This window comes from Malurus melanocephalus, unplaced genomic scaffold, assembly GCF_030028575.1.
Source record: "Malurus melanocephalus ecotype Western Australia unplaced genomic scaffold, MMel_1.1 scaffold_980, whole genome shotgun sequence".
Classification (NCBI taxonomy): Eukaryota; Metazoa; Chordata; class Aves; order Passeriformes; family Maluridae; genus Malurus; species Malurus melanocephalus.
Window position 1 is genome coordinate 88,197 of NW_026624212.1, and position 19,291 is coordinate 107,487.

The following is a 19,291-nucleotide window of genomic DNA, read 5'->3' on the forward strand; positions in this document are numbered from 1 at the left end:
CCTTCCCACTCCACAGCCATTCCCTTCCCACTCCACAGCCATTCCCTTCCCACTCCACAGCCATTCCCTTCCCACTCCACAGCCATTCCCTTCCCACTCCACAGCCATTCCCTCCCCACTCCACAGCCATTCCCTTCCCACTCCACAGCCATTCCCTTCCCACTCCACAGCCATTCCCTTCCCACTCCACAGCCATTCCCTACCCACTCCACAGCCATTCCCTTCCCGCTCCACAGGCATTCCCTTCCCACTCCACAGCCACCAATAGGGCAGCAGTTTGCACAATGGAGAGATGTTCCTCTTTGTGCCAGGAGGTGGAATTTAATGCTGTGCTGGAGGTGGTTCATGCCCCTTCAGGAGGATGATGATCTCCTTAGATTTGAATGAGGCAAGGCAGATAAAAATCAGCTACTCTTTGCTGTAGTTATTAAAATACAAGGCTGAAGTAGGTGTTACCAAGAATTAAAATAGCACTAATGGGGTTAGTGTCCTTGAAAGCTGTCGAAAATGGGCTGATTTCCTGCAATTTTACTTATTTTGTAACGGCATGCTTCAGATTCGTATCATCAGCCAGTCTGATTTGAAATGAAGTCAGCAATTGTATGTATCTAAAATGCAATGAGTTAAATATTTAATGAACTGGCCCCTTTAATATCTGCACTAGGTTTTAATTTAAAAGCATTAGCATCTTTGGGCACTGCAGAGGAGCAGCTTTGTTTGAAATCATATTCATGGAGTAGAGGGAAATGACTGGCAAAAAATCCTTTTAATGCAGCACTGAGCAAGTCCTGTTTAAGAAACCACTGAGCAGACATCTCGGGGTAAAAGCATTTACAAATCTCAGGTGCWTTCTAACCCATCTGTTTGCATTGTATCGATGGCTGCTCCAGTATTTCCAAAGATAACAGCATGCAGCGGGATTTTCTCCCTATATCAGTGTACCACACTTCTAGAACAGGTTTCTCTTCCACACACACACATCTCTTTTAGGCAGCCYGATTCATGGAATACCCCCTGGGAGGTAACATTTCTCACATTTCAGCTGGAGCTGTCTTTGTTTTAAGGAAAACCCTTTTGCTGTCATTTCTGTGAAAACATAYAGAATAGAATCAATCACAAGGAACGTGAGGATGCAGGAAACCAGCCACCTCCCCTGTAAGGAGGAAATCCATTTTGTTTACTGAATCTTGGCTGGTTGTGTTAGCTTTGCTGTAAGATGGAGTGGTCATCAATTTTCCATTAGTGCACAGATGGTGAAAGTGCTTGTCTGATCGTGCAAGACAAGCTCCTCCGCGTTCAGTGGGATAAACCCYGCTCAGCCWAGAGAAAAATCATTCTGATTCCAAGAAGCTTTTTACAGGTTCGCAGCTTACAGGCATATTTGCTCTCAGTAATCAAGATAAACCTCAGAGAATGTTATAAAATGATACACACCTACCTCTTGTGTGAAAGGATGCTGAGAGAGCGCCGTTCTGGTCCCTTTTTTTAGTGCAGCCTATGGCACAGCAAAGATGGAGCTCTCCTTCCATTGGCCAGAGCACGATGCTGCTGACAACTTCCTTTGTGCTCATTTGCATCAAGCCCTCAACCCGTGGAGTAAATCATTCATAAATATGACTCTTACTGTCTGGAATAAGAWGCAAACCCCTCCCTGTTCTTGTTTTTTGGGATGCGATGAGCTCGTTAGCAGAGGAGCGCGCTGGGAGTGCGCATTGGCCACGACCCCGCTCTGCTTTGTGCTGGAATCAGCCATCAAACCATGACGTTTGAAGTGTTAATATCTGCAGATATCCAGCCTCACCGTGTGGTTCAATTCCCGCGTCATGAACTGTAGCAGGCAGGCTGCAGCCAGGCAGATTAAAYGAGATAATCTTCCTGATTCAATAGACAGAACAAAAATATGATAAGTTGTCTTAACTGTTCGTTGTACCTCGAGATTTATTTTGGTCACTTCAGACTTCTTGTTACATCTCTTAATTTTTTAATTTATTTATAATATGTCCTACATAGACATTAATTTTTAATGTTAAAAGGGAATCCTGCAGGGGAAAATCCCTACGGGCTGTATTTTCAGGGGGAGCTGCCTTTTGATTTTCCTCCTTTTACTGTCTTAATTTAGTAGCCAGAATAAAATACTCTTCTGTTGCTGGAGTTACACTGATTCTTCCATTTTAATTTAAGAATTGTGCTGTGTAAAGCCTCTAAGACAATGTCATATTACAGCTTTATGATTCTGTTCTTTTCTCTCCCTTAACTGACTTTTCCACAGAAATAATAGGAGCTGAGTGTCTCTGAGATAGCTGTTGTCCTGTTAAATGTGCTTAAAAATCACCAGTGGGTTAAATAATCCTCGTGGTGACAGAAAKATGATGTTCTTTTTCTGGAGTAGCTGAAATTCAAAAAAAAAMAAACTGTTGCCTTTAGGTTTGAGCAATGTTGTGCTGGTAATGAGCCTGTGGCTTGTGATAGTGGTTTGTGGATATTTGTGTTTAATGTGCTGTGCTAAGAGCTGACGTTAATGAAATGGTCGTTAATAACCTTGCAAGAATTTTTGAAACAGCATGATACCAAACCTCCTGGTAAAGACATCCAGATTTGACAACAAAGGGGATTCTGAGTTGTTGTTCCAGGGTGCAACACACTAGATTGAATTGGTTTGCATTTATATGGGTTTGTTTAATAAATTCTCCACTAGAATCACTTTAAACAATAAATAAAAAAAAAATTCACAGCCTTCCTTTACCTGCTGTGTAACTGCTGAATGCCTTTTGGAAGAAGGGAACTTTGCCTCCATCTCAGCAGCAGGAAGGTATCGGTGGAGCAAATGCAGTGCATTATTTCAGGGTGGATTAATGTAGTGTAAATGATTATGGGATGCTAAGCTACCAAATTAAACATGTTGTCTTACGGCAGTAAYGCTGCAGTCACCTGCTGCTTTCTTAACTTTTTGTTTGTGGAGCTCTGCTCAGAAGTGTTCCAGAGCTKTGTCCTCTGATTCCTTGGGTCTGGATCAAGATGTGTGCAAGGACAGAGTCCTGAGGGTGGCTGCTTCTGCCACTCCTGTTTCTGTCCATAGCTGTCATTTCAAAAGCTGCTGGAAGTAGAGTGAGAAAGTGATGGAGCTCGGAGCCAATGGGGAAATATTGAACCATCCTCTAATTGTTTATTTTTCTCCCTTTGTAGATCACAGCAATGGATCATTTAACTTGAAAGCCCTCTCAGGAGGCTCTGGCTACAAGTTTGGAGTCCTTGCTAAAATAGTGAATTATATGAAGGTATGGTGTTTGGTGTAAAATAATATTGTTTTTAAATGCTGTAATTATTTATTGTCCTGTGGTAGCTGGAAAACGCTGAATATTTCAAACTCTGAAATTCTTTTACTGCAAGAGTGAGAATTTCAAGAAACAGCTTGTTAAATTCCAAGTCTTGACAGTAATTTAAATTGTCAGCATATTGTTCCATAACTGTAATCCTAATGATCCCAGGTCACTTTACAACCAAGAAAATGGGGTTTATTTGCAGGAATTTCAAGATGCTGTCAGGTTTTGGGATTCGTGAGCTATTGATCAAAATAAAGTGTAATTTGGTGCCAATCTTAGTTACTTTTTTGATAATTGAGTTGCTGAATAAAGTGAGTACAGAACTCTAATAGATCCTGTTTGCTTTTGCAGACTCGGCACCAGCGTGGTGATACACATCCATTAACCCTGGAAGAGATACTTGATGAAACACAGCATTTAGATATTGGACTCAAACAGAAACAATGGTTAATGAGCGAGGTAAAGAAAACTTAAGTTCAGATTTCCATTAAAGATAAAGAATTATGTTAAACCTGAATTAAACACATTTATTAAATTATTAGATATGTAATACTTCCCTCAAGAAACTACTAATACAGACTGTAGCATCCCTTTTCTGCCAGCACCAATATTCTGTGGAACAGAAACTTCCACTCTGGCAGTGTTGGTTGTGAGGGRAGTTTGACTTTGCTGGAGTCTTTTAAAAGGTAGTTCCAGTTTATTCCATAATGAATTCCATAATATTAAAATGGAGTGGAAGAGCTCCTCCCAAGAAGAGTGTATGAAATTTCTGGTGAAAGCTCAGTGATAAAGGTGAACCTGCAGTGCCAAAATTGGGTCCCTTCTCTTTTTGAGGTGCTCTGTGTTGTGGTGAATTATACCTAGGCTGGTGGATCTAAAATCCAAGGATTTAAAATCCTTTAAACTCAAACCTCCAGCCTGGCAGCTGTAACATGTGGTTCATGTGCTTAAAAGCACACCAGAAAAAATGTAGTAAATGTCTGTACTTTCTCAAGGTTTGAAGTTTCTGTCCCTGTTAACAGGCTCTAGTCAACAATCCGAAAATAGAAGTTGTGGATGGGAAGTATGCTTTCAAACCCAAGTACAACTTGAAAGACAAAAAGGCTCTGCTCAGGCTCTTGGACAAGCATGACCAGCGAGGRCTGGGAGGAATCCTTCTGGAAGACATTGAGGAAGGGCTGCCCAATGCACAGAAAGCTATAAAGGTGAGGGGCACGTGTCTCCAGTTCACTTCTCAGAGGGAAGAGAGAGGCTAAGAGAGAGCTTTCTCATGGGTTGTTTCTGTTCTTTTGGTAACTTGGAAGCTATTTCAGCAGATCTAATACTGTGGCCTTTTCTGTATGTCATCCTTTATGTTCAGATTTGTCCTCCTGAGCTCCCATATTGCAACTCAAGGCATTTAGTTCTGCTTTCACACCTTGACCTCAGTCCTCTGGATTTCATCTTTGATTTATTAGTGTGCTCATGTGTTTCATGGCCAGTTACTTTGCACCTTCTCCAATTTGTTGTTGTTTGTAGCACAAAGTCTGGGTCTGTTGTAGTTGGAGCTCTTCTGCTTGGAAACGAAGTGATTTTGAGTTGTTCTTTTGTATTTGTTTTTGAGGCTTTAGGGGACCAGATCATCTTTGTTAATCGCCCTGATAAGAAGAAAATTCTTTTCTACAATGACAAGAGCTGTCACTTTGCTGTGGATGAAGGTAGGTGTTGGTTTACATGGCWTTCCACGACAGTTGATTTGAATTCATCTTAAGCACTTTTATGTTTAAGCATTCTTCAGGTAGAGAAGTTTTTTAAGGTGATAATGAAATATTAAGTGTGTCCAGATGTGAGGGGAATGTTTATATTAACATGAAGCTGATGAGATCAGTGGGTGAACCCTCTGCATTATGATGGATGCATTGGAACATGGCACCAGGAATCCAGCAGTTGTCTTCAAGAGACGAAAAGAGACAAAAAGAGACTAAAAACCACCTCACTTTGAYTCAAATGGCATCTAACATTTTGCTGTGTAAAGGACAGCCAAAAAAACCCAAAAGATTCGCTTGTGGGTGCAACATTTTTGTTGGGATTTTTTTTCCAGTTTATTAACCATGCGCCTTTTATTGGTGAATGTAGCAAGAAGCCACAAATGGAACAGAAGGAGGAAGCACAGAGAGCTGAGATGTGAGCAAAATTCATGAGAAGGTGGTGGTTACAACTGGGAGGAGAGCACAGATGTGGGGTGCTGCTGCCCAGGGCTGGAGTGGATTTGGTGCTTCACAYGTTCAGCATGTTTTCTGTGTCACAAATAGTGGTAAAATCCTCTGRAGCAATTTTATGCACTTGTTTATGCACARAAATTAATTACAGAAATCAGGGTGYRTTCCARTAATAAYATTAATGCCARCATCAGRTGCCTGTAAATGCACAAAGGGGGAGGCAGTCTGTGTCAGATTTAAACGASTCARTGACACTGAACACTTTCTTTTGTTAATGTATTGTTCTTGTAACATGACACATAAAGCCATTGCTTCACACAACCATCACATTATGGTAAAAAAAAAAAAAGAGTTTTAATACAAACTTGGACTGCATTACTTATATAGGAGAATTCATAAAGCTCTTTCCTGCTTTTCCTGTCTCCACAGGAATCTTAATTTCCTACAGAAACTAGCAACTGGAGATGTGTATCATTAATTGTTGTGTAGCACACTTATACTCTTAGCTTTCTTTCACAAAGATAATTAATTAAAGGTGACATCTATAGCATTTAAAAATATTAAAAGTATATCAAAAGATTGAGGTGAATTTCTTTTGAAATAATCATTTCTGTAGTTTATTGACAGCATCAGTAAAACTATATATGAAATGCAGAATGCATTTAGTGGGGAATTTCTGATTCCCACATGTTCAGGAGTTTACCATGAACACGGTCATCCTGTTGAGGCACTGCCTCTTCAGTCCCTCAGTCCACAGCTTTTGGGGATCTGAACATGGCCAAAACATTCAGAAATCTGTGCTCTTGCAGTAACTGTTAGCACAGAGATTTTAAGTTTTAGCTGCTGGTTGTATCATAATCATGGTTGCTAAATGAATGTTTCTTCTTGTGCAATTTTTTCCAGATAGCAGGAACCCAATCATCCTAAAAGAATTATCAGAGGGAGGTCTCTTCCCTGTTGCTATCAGTTTGTAGTAACCCCAGGATTAACTGTGAAATGRAAGAGCCCATTTTGTTAAGAGACAGAGGCATCAGGATAAATCCAGGGCTATTCATGGCACACCCGTGTGTGCTATGGAACAAGCAGTGCAAGTTATTGGGAGAGGAAGAGGTTAAAAATCTCTAAAATGCTTTGCTTCTTGGTGARGGAAGGCATTAAAGCTTTCAGCCTGTGTCCTGAAGGGATCCAGYGTGCAGCGTTTGTAGTTCAAGGTGCCTCTGCTTCCTTTTATCCGCAGGTGGCAGCAGCTTCCCATCTGATGGAGAAGTGATGTGTTGTTGTTGCTCTGTTCCTGCTGTTTYGGCTTTCCTTTTGATGCTTTGTTCTGAGAGGGGGCAGGAATACTTTCTCTTTTGTGAATATTGTGATCCACCTTCATATGCCGCAGTGCTGAAAACATCCCTGAGTAGGTTCACTCACTTRCTGCAGTGGAGCAGGTCCTTTTTCCAGCCATATTATCCTGTGCTGAAGGATCCTTCAGCATCCTTCCTGAGCAGCTTTGCTTTAGGATTCTTTCCAGAGCAGCAGAAGGGTGTCTCTTAGGGAGTCACTGGCAGAATTGTCTGTGTGCAGGATGAGTTATGACACRTCTCTGCCTTAGCAATGCTATTGCAGCTCATTATCTCCAACAACGTTAAAATGAAGTTTTTAAAAGACTGCAAAATAAGCCTTGAAGTGTTGGCAGACGCTTTGATCTAGCAGCTGATGACAGTTCAAAATATGTTTCTAGTTTAATGTTTATCCTCAGAAATAAGGTCTCTGTGCTCCTCGGTGCTCGGTGCTGCCATATGACATCCCAGTTCAGAACATATGTTGGCTGATCCTTGGAAAGTCGGGGTGTCCTGTCCCACTGCTGCCTGAGCTCCATCAGCAGGGAAAGAGGAGCTGCCAGGGCAATTTGGAGCTCGTTGTCTGGAGCGGTGGGAGGACCTGCTTTCTGGCAGTGCCTGCCTCTGCCCTTGATGGCTGAACAAGCTTTTCTTTCTCCCTCTGTGAAAATAAATCCCAATGTATCGCAGCAACGGAGCGCTGCCTATATATCGTGATCTCAAGGGTACTGGAGAAGGTTTTAGCAGTAAGGAACGGCTTTTGTTCTTCCTTTTATGTGATTAGCCAAGGAAGGTTCAKATTGCATGTGTTCCTTCTGGACTTCCTGGCTAATTAATCTACTGTCAGTGGTGTGGAGCTGAAAGTGTTTATAAAAGCAGGGCCAGATTTCAGGTGCTTCAGCCAAGTCAAGTGCTGCCTTTTTGTGCTGGGGCGAAGCACTTTGCATGTGAACAAGGCTTTCACCCCTGTGCTGAATGCTGAAAGGCCAGTTTGATTGCCTAACTGCTAGAGATGGTATCTTTCCCAGCTGAATGCACTATAGGAAGTATTTTAATGCTAAAAAATTCTGATACTAAATTATACCTTTTTTTTTTTTTGTTTTTTCCTAAGCGCCTTTGAAGGGCTTTAGAGAATCGCCAAAGCCTTTGAAATTTAACACTATAAAAATTGCTTGGGATCAGTGCTGACTTACTGCTCTGGTGGTACAGGGACAGCACAGATTTAACATCAAGCACCTTTTCCTTCTGGTATAAATSCAGTGCTGTGTTCCCTGGGACTGTTAAGACTGTTGTTTCTTCCCTTCTGTACTGTTATTGTCTTTTCTTGTCCTGCGCTCAGCTTTTGGCATGGCTCAGTGAAGATTTTTAAGCTGTTTTTAATCTCTGGCAGATTTTATTAGCTGTGTGATGTATCAGTTTATCTCCACAGCCATCTCAACCTTTCTGCAAGAGCAGGTGAGRCAGTCAGAAGTGCTGGATAAGCCTCTCCAAAGTCACCAGGCAGTCATTTACCCATGACTTCATTCCCCAAATGTAAGCATTTATTGAAAGGAAGTGTGTTAGAATATAATCACTCAGAGAATGTCACTGCAAATTGTTTTTATCTATGAGGCACCTCGTGATGCTGTAAAATCAAGGTAATTGTGCATCCTTACCCCTTGGGTRTTTCAGAGAGAGGTGTTTGCGAGATCTTTGTTATGTTGCCCTCTGCTTAACTCTCTGTTGGTCCCTGCTGGTCAGAGCTCATTGTTTTGAGTCTGTGCACGCAGGCTCCATGTTGCTGGAGATGTCAGCAAACATCTCAACTGGCTTTTCAGACAGCTCCTGATCTCATTTCCTCCTCTCAGTACTCGAAAAACCAGAATTCAGCTCTGGTGGAGCAAGGAAGCAGCCTGTGAGTCATGTTGACTCTGACCAGTTTCTGAGTTAAAATGTTTCAGTGATCAGATTGCAAGATATTGTGTATAGGATTTGTTCGTGACACTTGCCTCAGTACTGGGATCACAGCTTTCTGCCTCTCCTCAGGAAGATGTGCATTGAATCAGGACTTGAAAGCTCTGTGGAAAATGCAAATCTGTGGGAGGGTTCAAAGCACCTGCRTGGCTTTGACCAGAAACTCTTGGGAAATGTCTCCCCAGGGGATTTTTTCTGGGCTGTGTCTTGTCAAAGCAGTCTAAGCCGTGCAGAGATTGTCAGCTTGCCTCAATGCAGCCCGCTGCGGTCAGGTGAAGCTTTTCTGTCTTTTTATCTTCCCATAGCCGTTATATTTTTATTCTGGCTGATGTATAAAATAATTTAGTGGCTCTGAGAGAAGAGTCTGTCACCTTGGCTGTGCTGTGATGGTGTAAAGATCACCCAGCAGTGAACAGGACACGGWGGAGGAAAACTGAATGTGCTCTGTAATCATAATGGCTACAGGCACTGCAGGAGTGCGTGCATCCCAACCTGYTCTCCATGGCTGGCTGGAGCAGGCCAGCATGTGGGGAGCTTCCAGCTCCAACCATCCCCTTCCCAGTCCTGACACCAACAGCGAGCTCCTTGTGCCCTGTCCACAGAGAAAAGAAAGACATTGTGAAAAATTGAACTGGTGTATTGAAACCTTCCCCATCAGCTGCCTTGTGCCTCTGTCATCAGCTTTTCAGACGCCCTGCAAAGGCCAGAGTGACTGCATTTCCAATTCTTCTCAAGGAAATAAGGAAAAGTCTTTCCCTAAGTCAGGTCAAGGGTATAATTTCTGAGGTGCAGAAATACCACAGCTACAAATGCAGAGGGCTGTTTCTTGTGAGCTGTTGTTATTGCCAGCTTTTCCCACAGGTTCTCATATTTCGATGGGGATGTTACAATAATTCAGAGAGTGTATTCACAAGGTCTAAACTTTCCCTAGCTGATAGGGGCATAGTCCTTGGAGACTTGAACCTGACAGGTAATGTGTAAAGGGTTCAGTGCCAGCCATCCACTCCTCTCTTTCCTCAGACCTTGCATTTAGTCTGGTGTTACACCAAGTCAGTTTTGTGATGAGATGACGGATGGATCTCCCTTTCCTTTTAGAAGACACCCTAAGTGCAGACAGCTYGTCTTCACTGAAGGGTGGCAGCTCCCTGTGCTTTTCCACCTTTGTCGTGTACTTTTAGTTCCAAATCAGTCCTTCAATATGGAGTGTGTCCATGTTGTGGCTCCCTCCTTCCTGGGCAGTGAAGTATTTTAAAGCCCTACATGGAGTCCMGCATGGGTAGAAGATTCTTTTGCAATCAAAGCAGTAGTGCTGAAAGCAACCTGATTTATGGAGGAGTTTTTAAATGGAGTTGCAGAATATGATCCAGTGACTCTGGTGGGGCCAATTAGCGGATTAAATTATCTGTATGTAAAGTCCATTTTAGCTCAGCAGTTTTGGATCTTGGTGCCTGTTCCATTTGTATTTCTTGGCCAGGTTTAAAAGGTGGYTGTGAAGCTGGAGTGATGTTATAACCGTGGCACTACAAGAAATGCAGAACACTGTAGTTAGATATTAACTGTGATCTGCACTTCTGTGCATGCTGATCCCTGAAGAGCTGACCGTTTATTTTCTAGTGTTTAATTTTTCACTTCTGTTCCCCAGAAGAATGTAGACCGGTTTAACCTTAAGCACCTATTCTTTTTTTTTTGCACCAGGGCATACTTGTCCGTATATCCTGAACTTTAATGAGGTGACACATCATCTGTGTTCATAGCAGGATATTATAAATAAGAGGACAAACTTTCTCCACCTGCTGCAGCAGGATGAGGTGAAGGGTGATCTGTGAGAGCAGGCACTGCCAGCAATGCCAAAAGCCTGGAATCCCCYTCAAAATGGATGAGCAGATGGGGAATGTCTTGCCTGGAGTGTCAGTCCTTGCATTAAGGGATCTGCATGCTGATCCTGGGGTGCTGGATAGTCTCTGTGAGAAGCAGGCTGAGAGCTATCTCCYTGTAACCAAAGGTGGTGTTTTGACAGGATTTGGTTCTCTTCAAAACCACTGCATTACCAAAAATTAACACTGTCATACTTCACCGGTGAAGTTCCTTGCCTTTGTTTCCTGGAAAGCTTGGACAGCCTCTTACTGTTGGCAACAGGAAGAAGAGAAACACCTGAGATTCRAAGCATGTATTTGCATAGAAAAACAAGGTGCCTTAGGTAGGGAATYATTCCAAGTGCAGGAACTGAGTTGTTTTCGTACACTCCCATTGCAGTGTGCCCTGGGCTGGGATATCCGTGGCAAACTGGTACTGGAGCATCTCATCCCCTGCTCCACAGGACAGATCCTTAAGCATGCAGAGGTTGTGGTTGTTTTGACAACTGTATACTAAATTTATCTGGAAATAAAAGGAAAAATTTAGTCTTGTGTTGCTATGTGTGCCTCGTGTTTTATTTATAGTTTGTTAGCCMGACCTGCTGACAGGATGTATCTTAACTCCCTGCCTGGGGAATGAAGGGAGGTAGGATCGTACCAGCCGCTGCCTGGAGAAGGCATTCCAGAGGCTCTGTGAAACTTTACGTGAGGCAGAAAGTGTGCAGGCAGATGGCAGTTGCTCTAATTAAGACTTACTGTCTCTGTCTGTTTTCCTGCTGCTGTGGTTTTTAAGGTGTCTCTCTTCTTTTTAACACCAGAGGAATTTTAGTACTTTATTATCTGTACAGCACGATATGGATCATATTGCAGTGATAAACRAGCTCTGAGCCGCTGAATTAAATGTCTTGAACCTTCAGTAAATTAGACCACGGCATGACAAGTCAATGGCAAGCTGAAGATGTTTAAATGAAGTTCATGGTTGGTGATTGCCCTTSATCAGGACCCTTTTTTCAGGCCTACCCAGCTCTAGAGGTTCCAGGCAAAAAGAGACTCCCTTAGCAAATAAACATGAAAAGCACAGGTTGCCTCCGGGTGCTCCTTATGCTCRAAAGCAATTTAGCTTGAGGGTGTTTTGTTTTTGTTGTTTTGTTGGTTGGAGTGGCATCTTTTCGTGTTTTGGGTGTTTTTGGCAGTGCATCAGCATTTGGAGCGGGTAAAGGCTGTGCTGAGTGAGTGCCTGCTGGCGGTGACAGACTGACGTGCCAGAATGTTTCAGTGTTTGAAATCAAGTCTGTCTCCTTCCCTGCACGTGGGGTCTTTGCCCAGGGTTTGCTCACTGGGATATAAAACCAGGGTTTGTCGTTTCAGAATTCCAGAAGCTGTGGAGGAGCATTCCTGTGGATTCTATGGATGAGGAGAAGATAGAAGAATATCTGAAACGACAGGGTATTTCTTCCATGCAAGAAACCGGACCAAAGAAAATAGTAAGAGATACAAATTGCAATCTCCCTAGGAAATTCCCTCTTTCCTGACCCTGCAGTGTTAATTCCAAAACGTGTTGGTGAGCCTACGCATGACTTTGTGGAGTTTGGGGAAGTGTGACCACTTTAAAATAGTGGGTAAACCAAGTGCTGCAGCCAAGAGTCAGTGATTTTTGTAACTGGTTTGAGCCAGTGTGATTAATCCAAGCAGCTTCTAAAGAGGGCAAACGTCAGGAATCCCCGTGAGCTCCACAGTGGAATCTTCTGCTTGAAGCTGTACAATATGAGTAGCAGTATTTTGATAGAAAGGTGGGGTGTTTTTAACTTTCCTGCTAAATAGCTTTGARATCCTGATGGGATTGTGGGTAGAACTATGGGCATGCATCTGCTTCCATAGTGGCGTGGCAGGGTTTGGAACCTGCACTTACTACTGTGCCTGGGATACGGTGGCTCTGCTCTGTCCCCTGGGTCATCTCCCTGCCTGGACTGGAATTGGCTGCTGTTTCTCCTCCAGGAGCCAGCACCTCCCTTCCCTGCCCACCCCTGATTCYGGCAGGGCTCATCTTTCGCAGCCGTGGTGACCAGCACGGTGTCACACCTCAGGTCAGATGTCACATATCTTATTCCTATTTGTTACTTCCTGCAGGCTCCCATTCAGAGGAGGAAGAAACCTGCCTCTCAGAAGAAACGCCGGTTTAAGACTCACAATGACCACTTGGTTGGAGTACTAAAAGATTACTCTGATGTGGTTCCTGGCAAGCAGTGAGCGGTTGAATTCTGGAGCAAACGCGCCTTTCTAGACGGGCTTTCTGCTGCTGGGGCTCGGCGTCTGCTCACAGAAGGACTGACTGTATATAATAATGTGATGTGTTTCCCCCACCCCAGCAACTGCCGGTGAAACAGGTCAGTTTAAGAGCAAGTATGAGCTACTAAATTTAGAGGTTAATTTAATTAGCTAATGGGAAACGTGTCTTTGAGTAAGAGGTTCTCACTAGTTGCCTGTTGGCATAGGGTGATAAATGGTGCTCAGCATGTAATGCAGGAATTCCTGCTCAGTGCTTAACTCTGCTTTTACATTGCTTAATGGGTATTTACCTGGAATTACTTACTTTCTAGTGGGGTTGAATACAGCATTTGTTTTACCTGTTTCAGGAAAACCTTTTCCTAAAATCACTGCAGGCAAAGTTTCTTTCACAGTCAAATACACCCACGGTTCGTATGCTGCTTCCTTGCCATGGGACTGAGCTTTACTGAAAGGCGGTGATATCTGAAACTCAAACTCAGAAAACCCCCTCTCCTGWAATCCCAGCAGGCTGTGGGATGGGATGCAGCCCGAGCTTCCYAATGTTAATCAGGAATTGCCCTCGGCAATCTCCTCACTGTTGTGGGTGCAAGTGTGTTGCAGGTTCTGCTCTGTGGACAGGAGGGGAAAAAAAGGACGGTGTAATATTGTTTTGGTTTTTTTTTTAAGTAATAAACTTACAATGCTGGTTTCCAGCGTTGCTTCCTTAAAGAATGAGAGAATCAGCAACTTTTGTGCTTGTTGTGTTTTCCTTTTCACAGAGGTAGAAGAATCTTTGCTGTATTTTTATCCTCTCAGTGACTTACTGTTCTGGGTTATGCTGTCATCTTTTTAATGACTGTTGGGAAGAGGGGAGGAACCACCTTAAATGCAAGCTCCCTGTAGCTGCTGATGTTCTGTGCAGCACAGCCTTACATGGAATGTGGCCAAATCGTGTCCTCTTGATAACTTATTTTTATGTTCCGAACCAGAGTCGGTCAATGCTGATCCTGTTTTCGTGGCACTGCAGGAGAGGAGCTGTTTCTCCTCTCTTTCAGGGTTAGGATCAAAGATGAAAGAGGTGCCTGCAGCTCCCCACTGACGGCAGGTCGCTGCTGCTTGAGCACAGGCTGTTGTCTTGCTTGATGCAGCCGGGGTCGAAGCTGAGGCCGTCGGATGTGGACACGTGAGCAGATGAAGAATGAGGCTTTGTTGCTGTCGCACTGAACAAGTTCTGTCAGCTTGGGGAAATATGCTTCTGTAAGTGCAGCATTTATCCTCCTGGTTTTAAAGGCTGCTCTTCTGAGAAACAGCGCTTCCAGCATTGCRCATGTCAGCCCTGTTTAAGGAGCTGCTAAATGCTGTTAGGAAGTTTCTTCTGTTATTTTATATATATATATATTTCATGGTTTTAAAATATATATATATAAAAGCATGCTGCTCCAGCTGGTTTTGAAACTGTTTTTCTTTCCTGTATCTTCCRGGTCAGCACAAACAATTCCTCTTGGAGCTTTTTAGTTTTTCATTACAGCTCTGGCTCAAAGTACCTACAGCACACTTGCAAAACTGTTCACCTCTCTTCTGTCACCTTCACTCAAGGAAAAAAATTCTCTTCCATCTGCTGCATTTTTGAGCAGTGATTTTTTGGTGGTGGTGTTTGGACAGCAGCAAAGCTCTGAGCTGCCTTTCCTACCTTTGGGGGGTTTCATGGAGTGACTTTCCAGTTATCTTACATAACATTGCCCTTTCTCTTTGAACCAGAGCTGGCTGTAAGGTAGGCTACCTGCTTTGTTTCTCTGCTCAAGTGATTAAGGTAATAGAGTCTGAGTCTAAAGAAAATGCTTCCAGCTATTTTGAAAGATTAGAAATATGTTAGGTCAAAAACAGGAGAGCAGGAAAGTGGCTGTGAGCTCTGTGTGCTGTGCTGTTCTAGTCAGGCTCCAGTGTTCAAAGGAACAAAAGGGTCCAGGTGGTGTCCAGTTGGAAATAGTGGGTTAGCTGATTTGTCTCACTGGTGGATGTCTTCTCCTCTGCAGTGGTAGCAGAAAGGGCATAAATAAATTTTGCAGTTTGTTAGAATAAAATCTCAAAAATAGCTGAAGGGAAACTCACATTGGTCTGTTAGAGATATCATGGACTATAGGTTAGCAGTGGGGAAGAAAACAAGTTCAGACAATAAGCACAGAATGGTAGAATCACAAACTGATCAGGYKTTTTGCTGAAGTTCAGCTATTAAAWACTTAAATCTCCTTCATCTTCCTCCAGGAAGAATGTATTGTATTCTGTATCTGGCAAGATGAGTCTCTCAGTGGCCAAAACCATCATGCCCTCAGCTTGCTTACTTTGGCAAAACCCTTCTTCCCTCAGGGTGGTGTTGCAAAGGGCAGCTGGGAGGCATCGTGCCCTGTCCTGAGAGCCTGGGCCATTATCCCATTTTACTTCTCCCTCCTTGGAAGCATCTGCTGCAAACCAGGAAGATGAGGGCACTTGGGCTAGAATGAAATATTTCAGATGGGAATGGTCCGTGGCAGGTACCTTGGTCTCATGCATTTCAGGAAGGTTCTTTGGCAAACCCATCTCAGTGCCATCTTTACCTGTCCCTACAAGTTAGAACTTGCTTCTTCCACTCTCCTGAGGCTCCTGTCCCACAAGGCCATTGTTCCCTCATCTTTAGGATTTGGTGTGTTGATCCTGACMWGGTTTTYCTTTTTTAAGGGACAAGTTGAGTARCCGGAGTGTKTCACATCTCTAAACATGGAGCTCTACTAACTTCTCTCCTAAAAGTTACACTAACTGAAGAGTTATTCCACCTCCTCCTCCATTATGGTGATCATTCTGGAAGGGGATGGAAAACAGCAGGATGGTGTATGGTTGAATGAAATAACTGACATAAGACGATGTGTACCGGAGCTAATCTATAATTCATCATGATCATTCCAGGCTTTTAGAAGGCAGAGGAGAGCAAGGCGAGGGAGCCCTGAGAAAGGGTAAGGAGGCTCTGCACGTGGCTGCAGCCAGCGAGGGCTGTCACTTCCGATGAGCACGGGTGGGCGGTGCCGGGCCACCAGGGAGAGCCACGCTCCAGGTACCTGCTGATGAGGAGGGGCTGCCTTTGCAGATGACTAGAAGCAACCGTGGTGCTGACATCTCATTATTTCCAGCTTTGTTGCTCGCTTTCGGGTCGTTGCTAATGTACCAGGCCCAAATTCCTKTGTGTGTTACTGCCTCGGGGGCCTCTGGCAGCTCCTGCTTCTGGGGGAAGGATGTCCAGTAGAGCCAGTGCTTGCTGTTGGCTGGTTTAGACTGGCAAGACTAAACACTGACAGCCATCAGGGAGAGGAGAGCTTGGATCTCAGTGCTGGCTTCCTGCTGCTGGCAAGGTCAGGGATGTGGCAAATCAGGTGGTTTGGGATTCAATCTCCTGAGGGAAAGAGGGTCTGCTCTGGCACTGTTCCTCAGCTCTGTCCTTGGGCTCTGTGGGTGTGTTCTGAGCGTGTCGGTGCTGTCAGCGCTGCGCAGGCTCTCTGGACACATCCCYGTAGAGCAGATTGGCATCTCCCCAGAAGACAGTGCTTGCCTGGACACAGCAGGGCTCCCTGGTGTAACTGGAGCTGTTCTCTTCCCAAATGAGGTGACCGCAGCCTGCTCCAGCGAGGGCCAGCAGAGCAAGGGAAGCTGTTTGCTCTCTGCTCAGCACTAGGGAGCTCACACCTGGACACTGTGTCCAGTTTAGGCCTCCCACTCTATTCAATCCCCCCTCCATCCCCAGGGATGCAGACTGGAGGCCTGGGACTGCTCGGTGTGTTGAGCAGGTGGCTGGGGATGTATCTAATCACAAGGTACAGTGATGTGAAGGACAGTAAGGAGGATGATGTGGTCAAACTCTTTTGGCAGCCATGGCAGATGACATAATAGGAGAATGTGGGAAGTTTGGCTTGATATTAGGAAAAAACCAGCTGGTGGGGAGATGTCTTCATCCGTGGAGGGTTCAAGCATTGCCCAGACAAGACCATGTTTCTCAGAGGCAACAGTCCTGTTGTGAGAGGGAGGTTGGATCAGAGACCTCCTGCAGCCCCTTCTATCCATGTGCTCATGTGGGTCTGAGCCCTGGTTCCTTCCGTGCCTCCTGGTGTGCTGTRAGAGCAGTTCTTGTCTCCCTGGCTTGCTTTCTGCTGCTTTGGCTTGCAGTGGCCTCTGTGTTACTCAACAGCCCAGAAAAACAGCCATGACTCTGAAAACCCATCCGTGCTTCTGTGGCTGGGATTCACGTGTTGAGCTGCACCGGCCTCGTGGGTTGGACATTGTGCAGAGTATAAGCATAGCAGGGGAAAAGGATGGTTTAGGCAGGAGGTTGTCCTGCCATTAAGTTAATTTTTTGACTATATACCTGCACTTCTGGGCTTGCATCCAAGGCTTGAAGTACTTGTGCGGTTTCTTCCTGCCTCCATCAGTTTGSTTGTGTTCTCTATTCCCTCCTGAGCTGGTTATTAATTATGGAGACGGCAGAGATGAAGTCCAGACTCTGCTAATGGTTGACTTCCCAGTGTTTTAGAGGCAGCATTTCAGAGASCTGCTAATGGTATTTCTTAGCTTTGCTGTTTTAAGCTCTGCTGTCGTTCTTGGTTTGTACCCTGAGTGAGGCAGGTAGTGGTGCTTAAGTGTTGCCTGAAGCCTGGCTCTCAGGGCAGATCACAACTGCTCCCCTGCTCATCACCCTGGGTTGAAATGTCTTCCTTTTCACACTGGCAGGGAAAACAGAGCAGCTCTCAGGCAGTGCAGTCACCCTTGCAGGGTGTTGTCTCTCAATTTYCCCTTTAGGAATCAGGGAACAAATCCATGCTGAGCATTGCGCCGGGCCCCRACTGTCCTCACAAAGCCACCCAACCTCTTCACTCTCAGCTTCCCTCGCAGCCTGTCTCAGCCTTTAAAGCTGCCTGGCCAAACCCCAGTGCTCTCTCATCTGTCCTCTCCCAGCTTTGTTATTCCTTCTCCCCCCTCTCCCAGAAGCAGCGCTGGTCTCGCTCCTCCTCCCTGCCCCATCCGGGCTGCTGGTGCTGCCGGCCTCGGCGCCAGCTCTGCCTGCCCTTTGCTCTCCCTGGCCCAGCTTCACATCTCCATTCCTGCAGCARGATCCCCTCTCCCTGCTGCTGCCTGACCATCCACCCCAAATCCTGAGAGACAGCAGCTCTCCTTCTCCCACCKTGTTCCCATTTCTCTGCCGTTGGTTTGTGTCTGTCTGATGTGAGGAATCAGTGCTGTTTTTCTTGTATACCCTGCCAGGCTGTTCCCTTTGCAGCTGCTTCCAGCCTGCTGCTGGTCAGCCAGCCTCCGTGCAGGGATGCACAGGAGGGAGCTGCCTGCGTGCCCCCCTCCCTGAGCTTAACTTTATGTTAGGGGGATGGGAAGAGAGCGACTTGGGAAAGCGGAAACAATGAGATGCAAAATCTCGGTTTGGTTTTTCCAGCTCYGCCTGTTCATATCCCCTGGGACTTATCCTTGGTATTGGATGGCAGCACTGGCCTGGGAGTCCCTGATCCCGTTTTGCAATTCTCCAGTGTCAGCCAGCAACTTGGGCCTTCCTGTAAGTGCCCTGATGGTCACAGGGAAGGAATGYTCCCCCAGTCGCATGGGGAAAGGTCACCAAAGGCAAAGGCGATGCCGGGGCCAGGCAAGCAGCGTGCTGCTCCCACCTCTCACTGATGAGGGCAATGCTCATCAGCACAGAGACAAAAACGGCTGGTTTATAGGGGAAATTGAAAAAAAAGTGGTTCAAGAGGTTAAATATTTTGGGCAAGGCCCTGTTTCCTTTCGCAGGGCAGGTCTGGAGCAGCTGCAGTGCCCCGGCAAAGGCCAGGAGGATGTGTGCACGTTTCATCACACTCTTAGCTGGAGGACTAATCCTGCTGAATCCGCTCCTGAAAACATCTGTGTCTGCGTTAAAGTGGTGCTTGGGACAGAGGTTTTGGCCGGTTGCTGGTGCTGGGAGCAGCCCTTGGGCTGAGCAGCATGTTGTGGCTCCCTTCCCTTCCTCCCCTGTCCCTGCCAACAAACCTCTCCCCTGGATGCAACTCGGAAGGAAAGCTGTGACTCGCGGTGGCGGTGGCTGCAGTGGGATTAGCATCCAACATTAAGGGCTTAACTCATCCCTGCCAGCCAGGGGTTTCAAATAACTGCCGTGCCTTTTCCTTCCACCCTGGAGCTTGTAGCTTTTTTAATCCTGTCCTTTACACCCCGTTTTCCAGGCTGCCTTTGCTAAGCTGGAGCTTGCTCCTGGCACTTTGTTTTYGAGCTCCTGGGGGTGCTGCTCACATTTGTCGGGGTGGGGGCAGAGCAGAGAAAGATGAGGAATTTCTAGGTTGGGCTTACAAACCACCCGA

The 19,291-nt window shown here is 45.3% G+C and overlaps 1 protein-coding gene across 2 annotated transcripts in view; it reads left to right on the plus strand.

Annotated features, from left to right (window-relative positions):
- GTF2E2 (general transcription factor IIE subunit 2) overlaps nt 1–14,174 on the plus strand; it is a 22,401-nt gene extending 8,227 nt beyond the window's left edge. Inside the window, exons 3-8 of one of the 2 annotated variants that reach the window (XM_057386515.1) lie at nt 3,184–3,275; nt 3,672–3,779; nt 4,343–4,525; nt 4,924–5,017; nt 12,021–12,136; nt 12,780–13,653. In XM_057386515.1, coding sequence (XP_057242498.1) covers nt 3,184–3,275; nt 3,672–3,779; nt 4,343–4,525; nt 4,924–5,017; nt 12,021–12,136; nt 12,780–12,899 — 713 coding nt within the window. In that variant the 3' untranslated portion in view covers nt 12,900–13,653. Of the gene's footprint in view, nt 1–3,183; nt 3,276–3,671; nt 3,780–4,342; nt 4,526–4,923; nt 5,018–12,020; nt 12,137–12,779 lie in introns of both variants that reach the window. The other variant, XM_057386516.1, reaches the window with a different exon arrangement.
- The last annotated feature ends 5,117 nt before the right edge of the window (nt 14,175–19,291 follow it).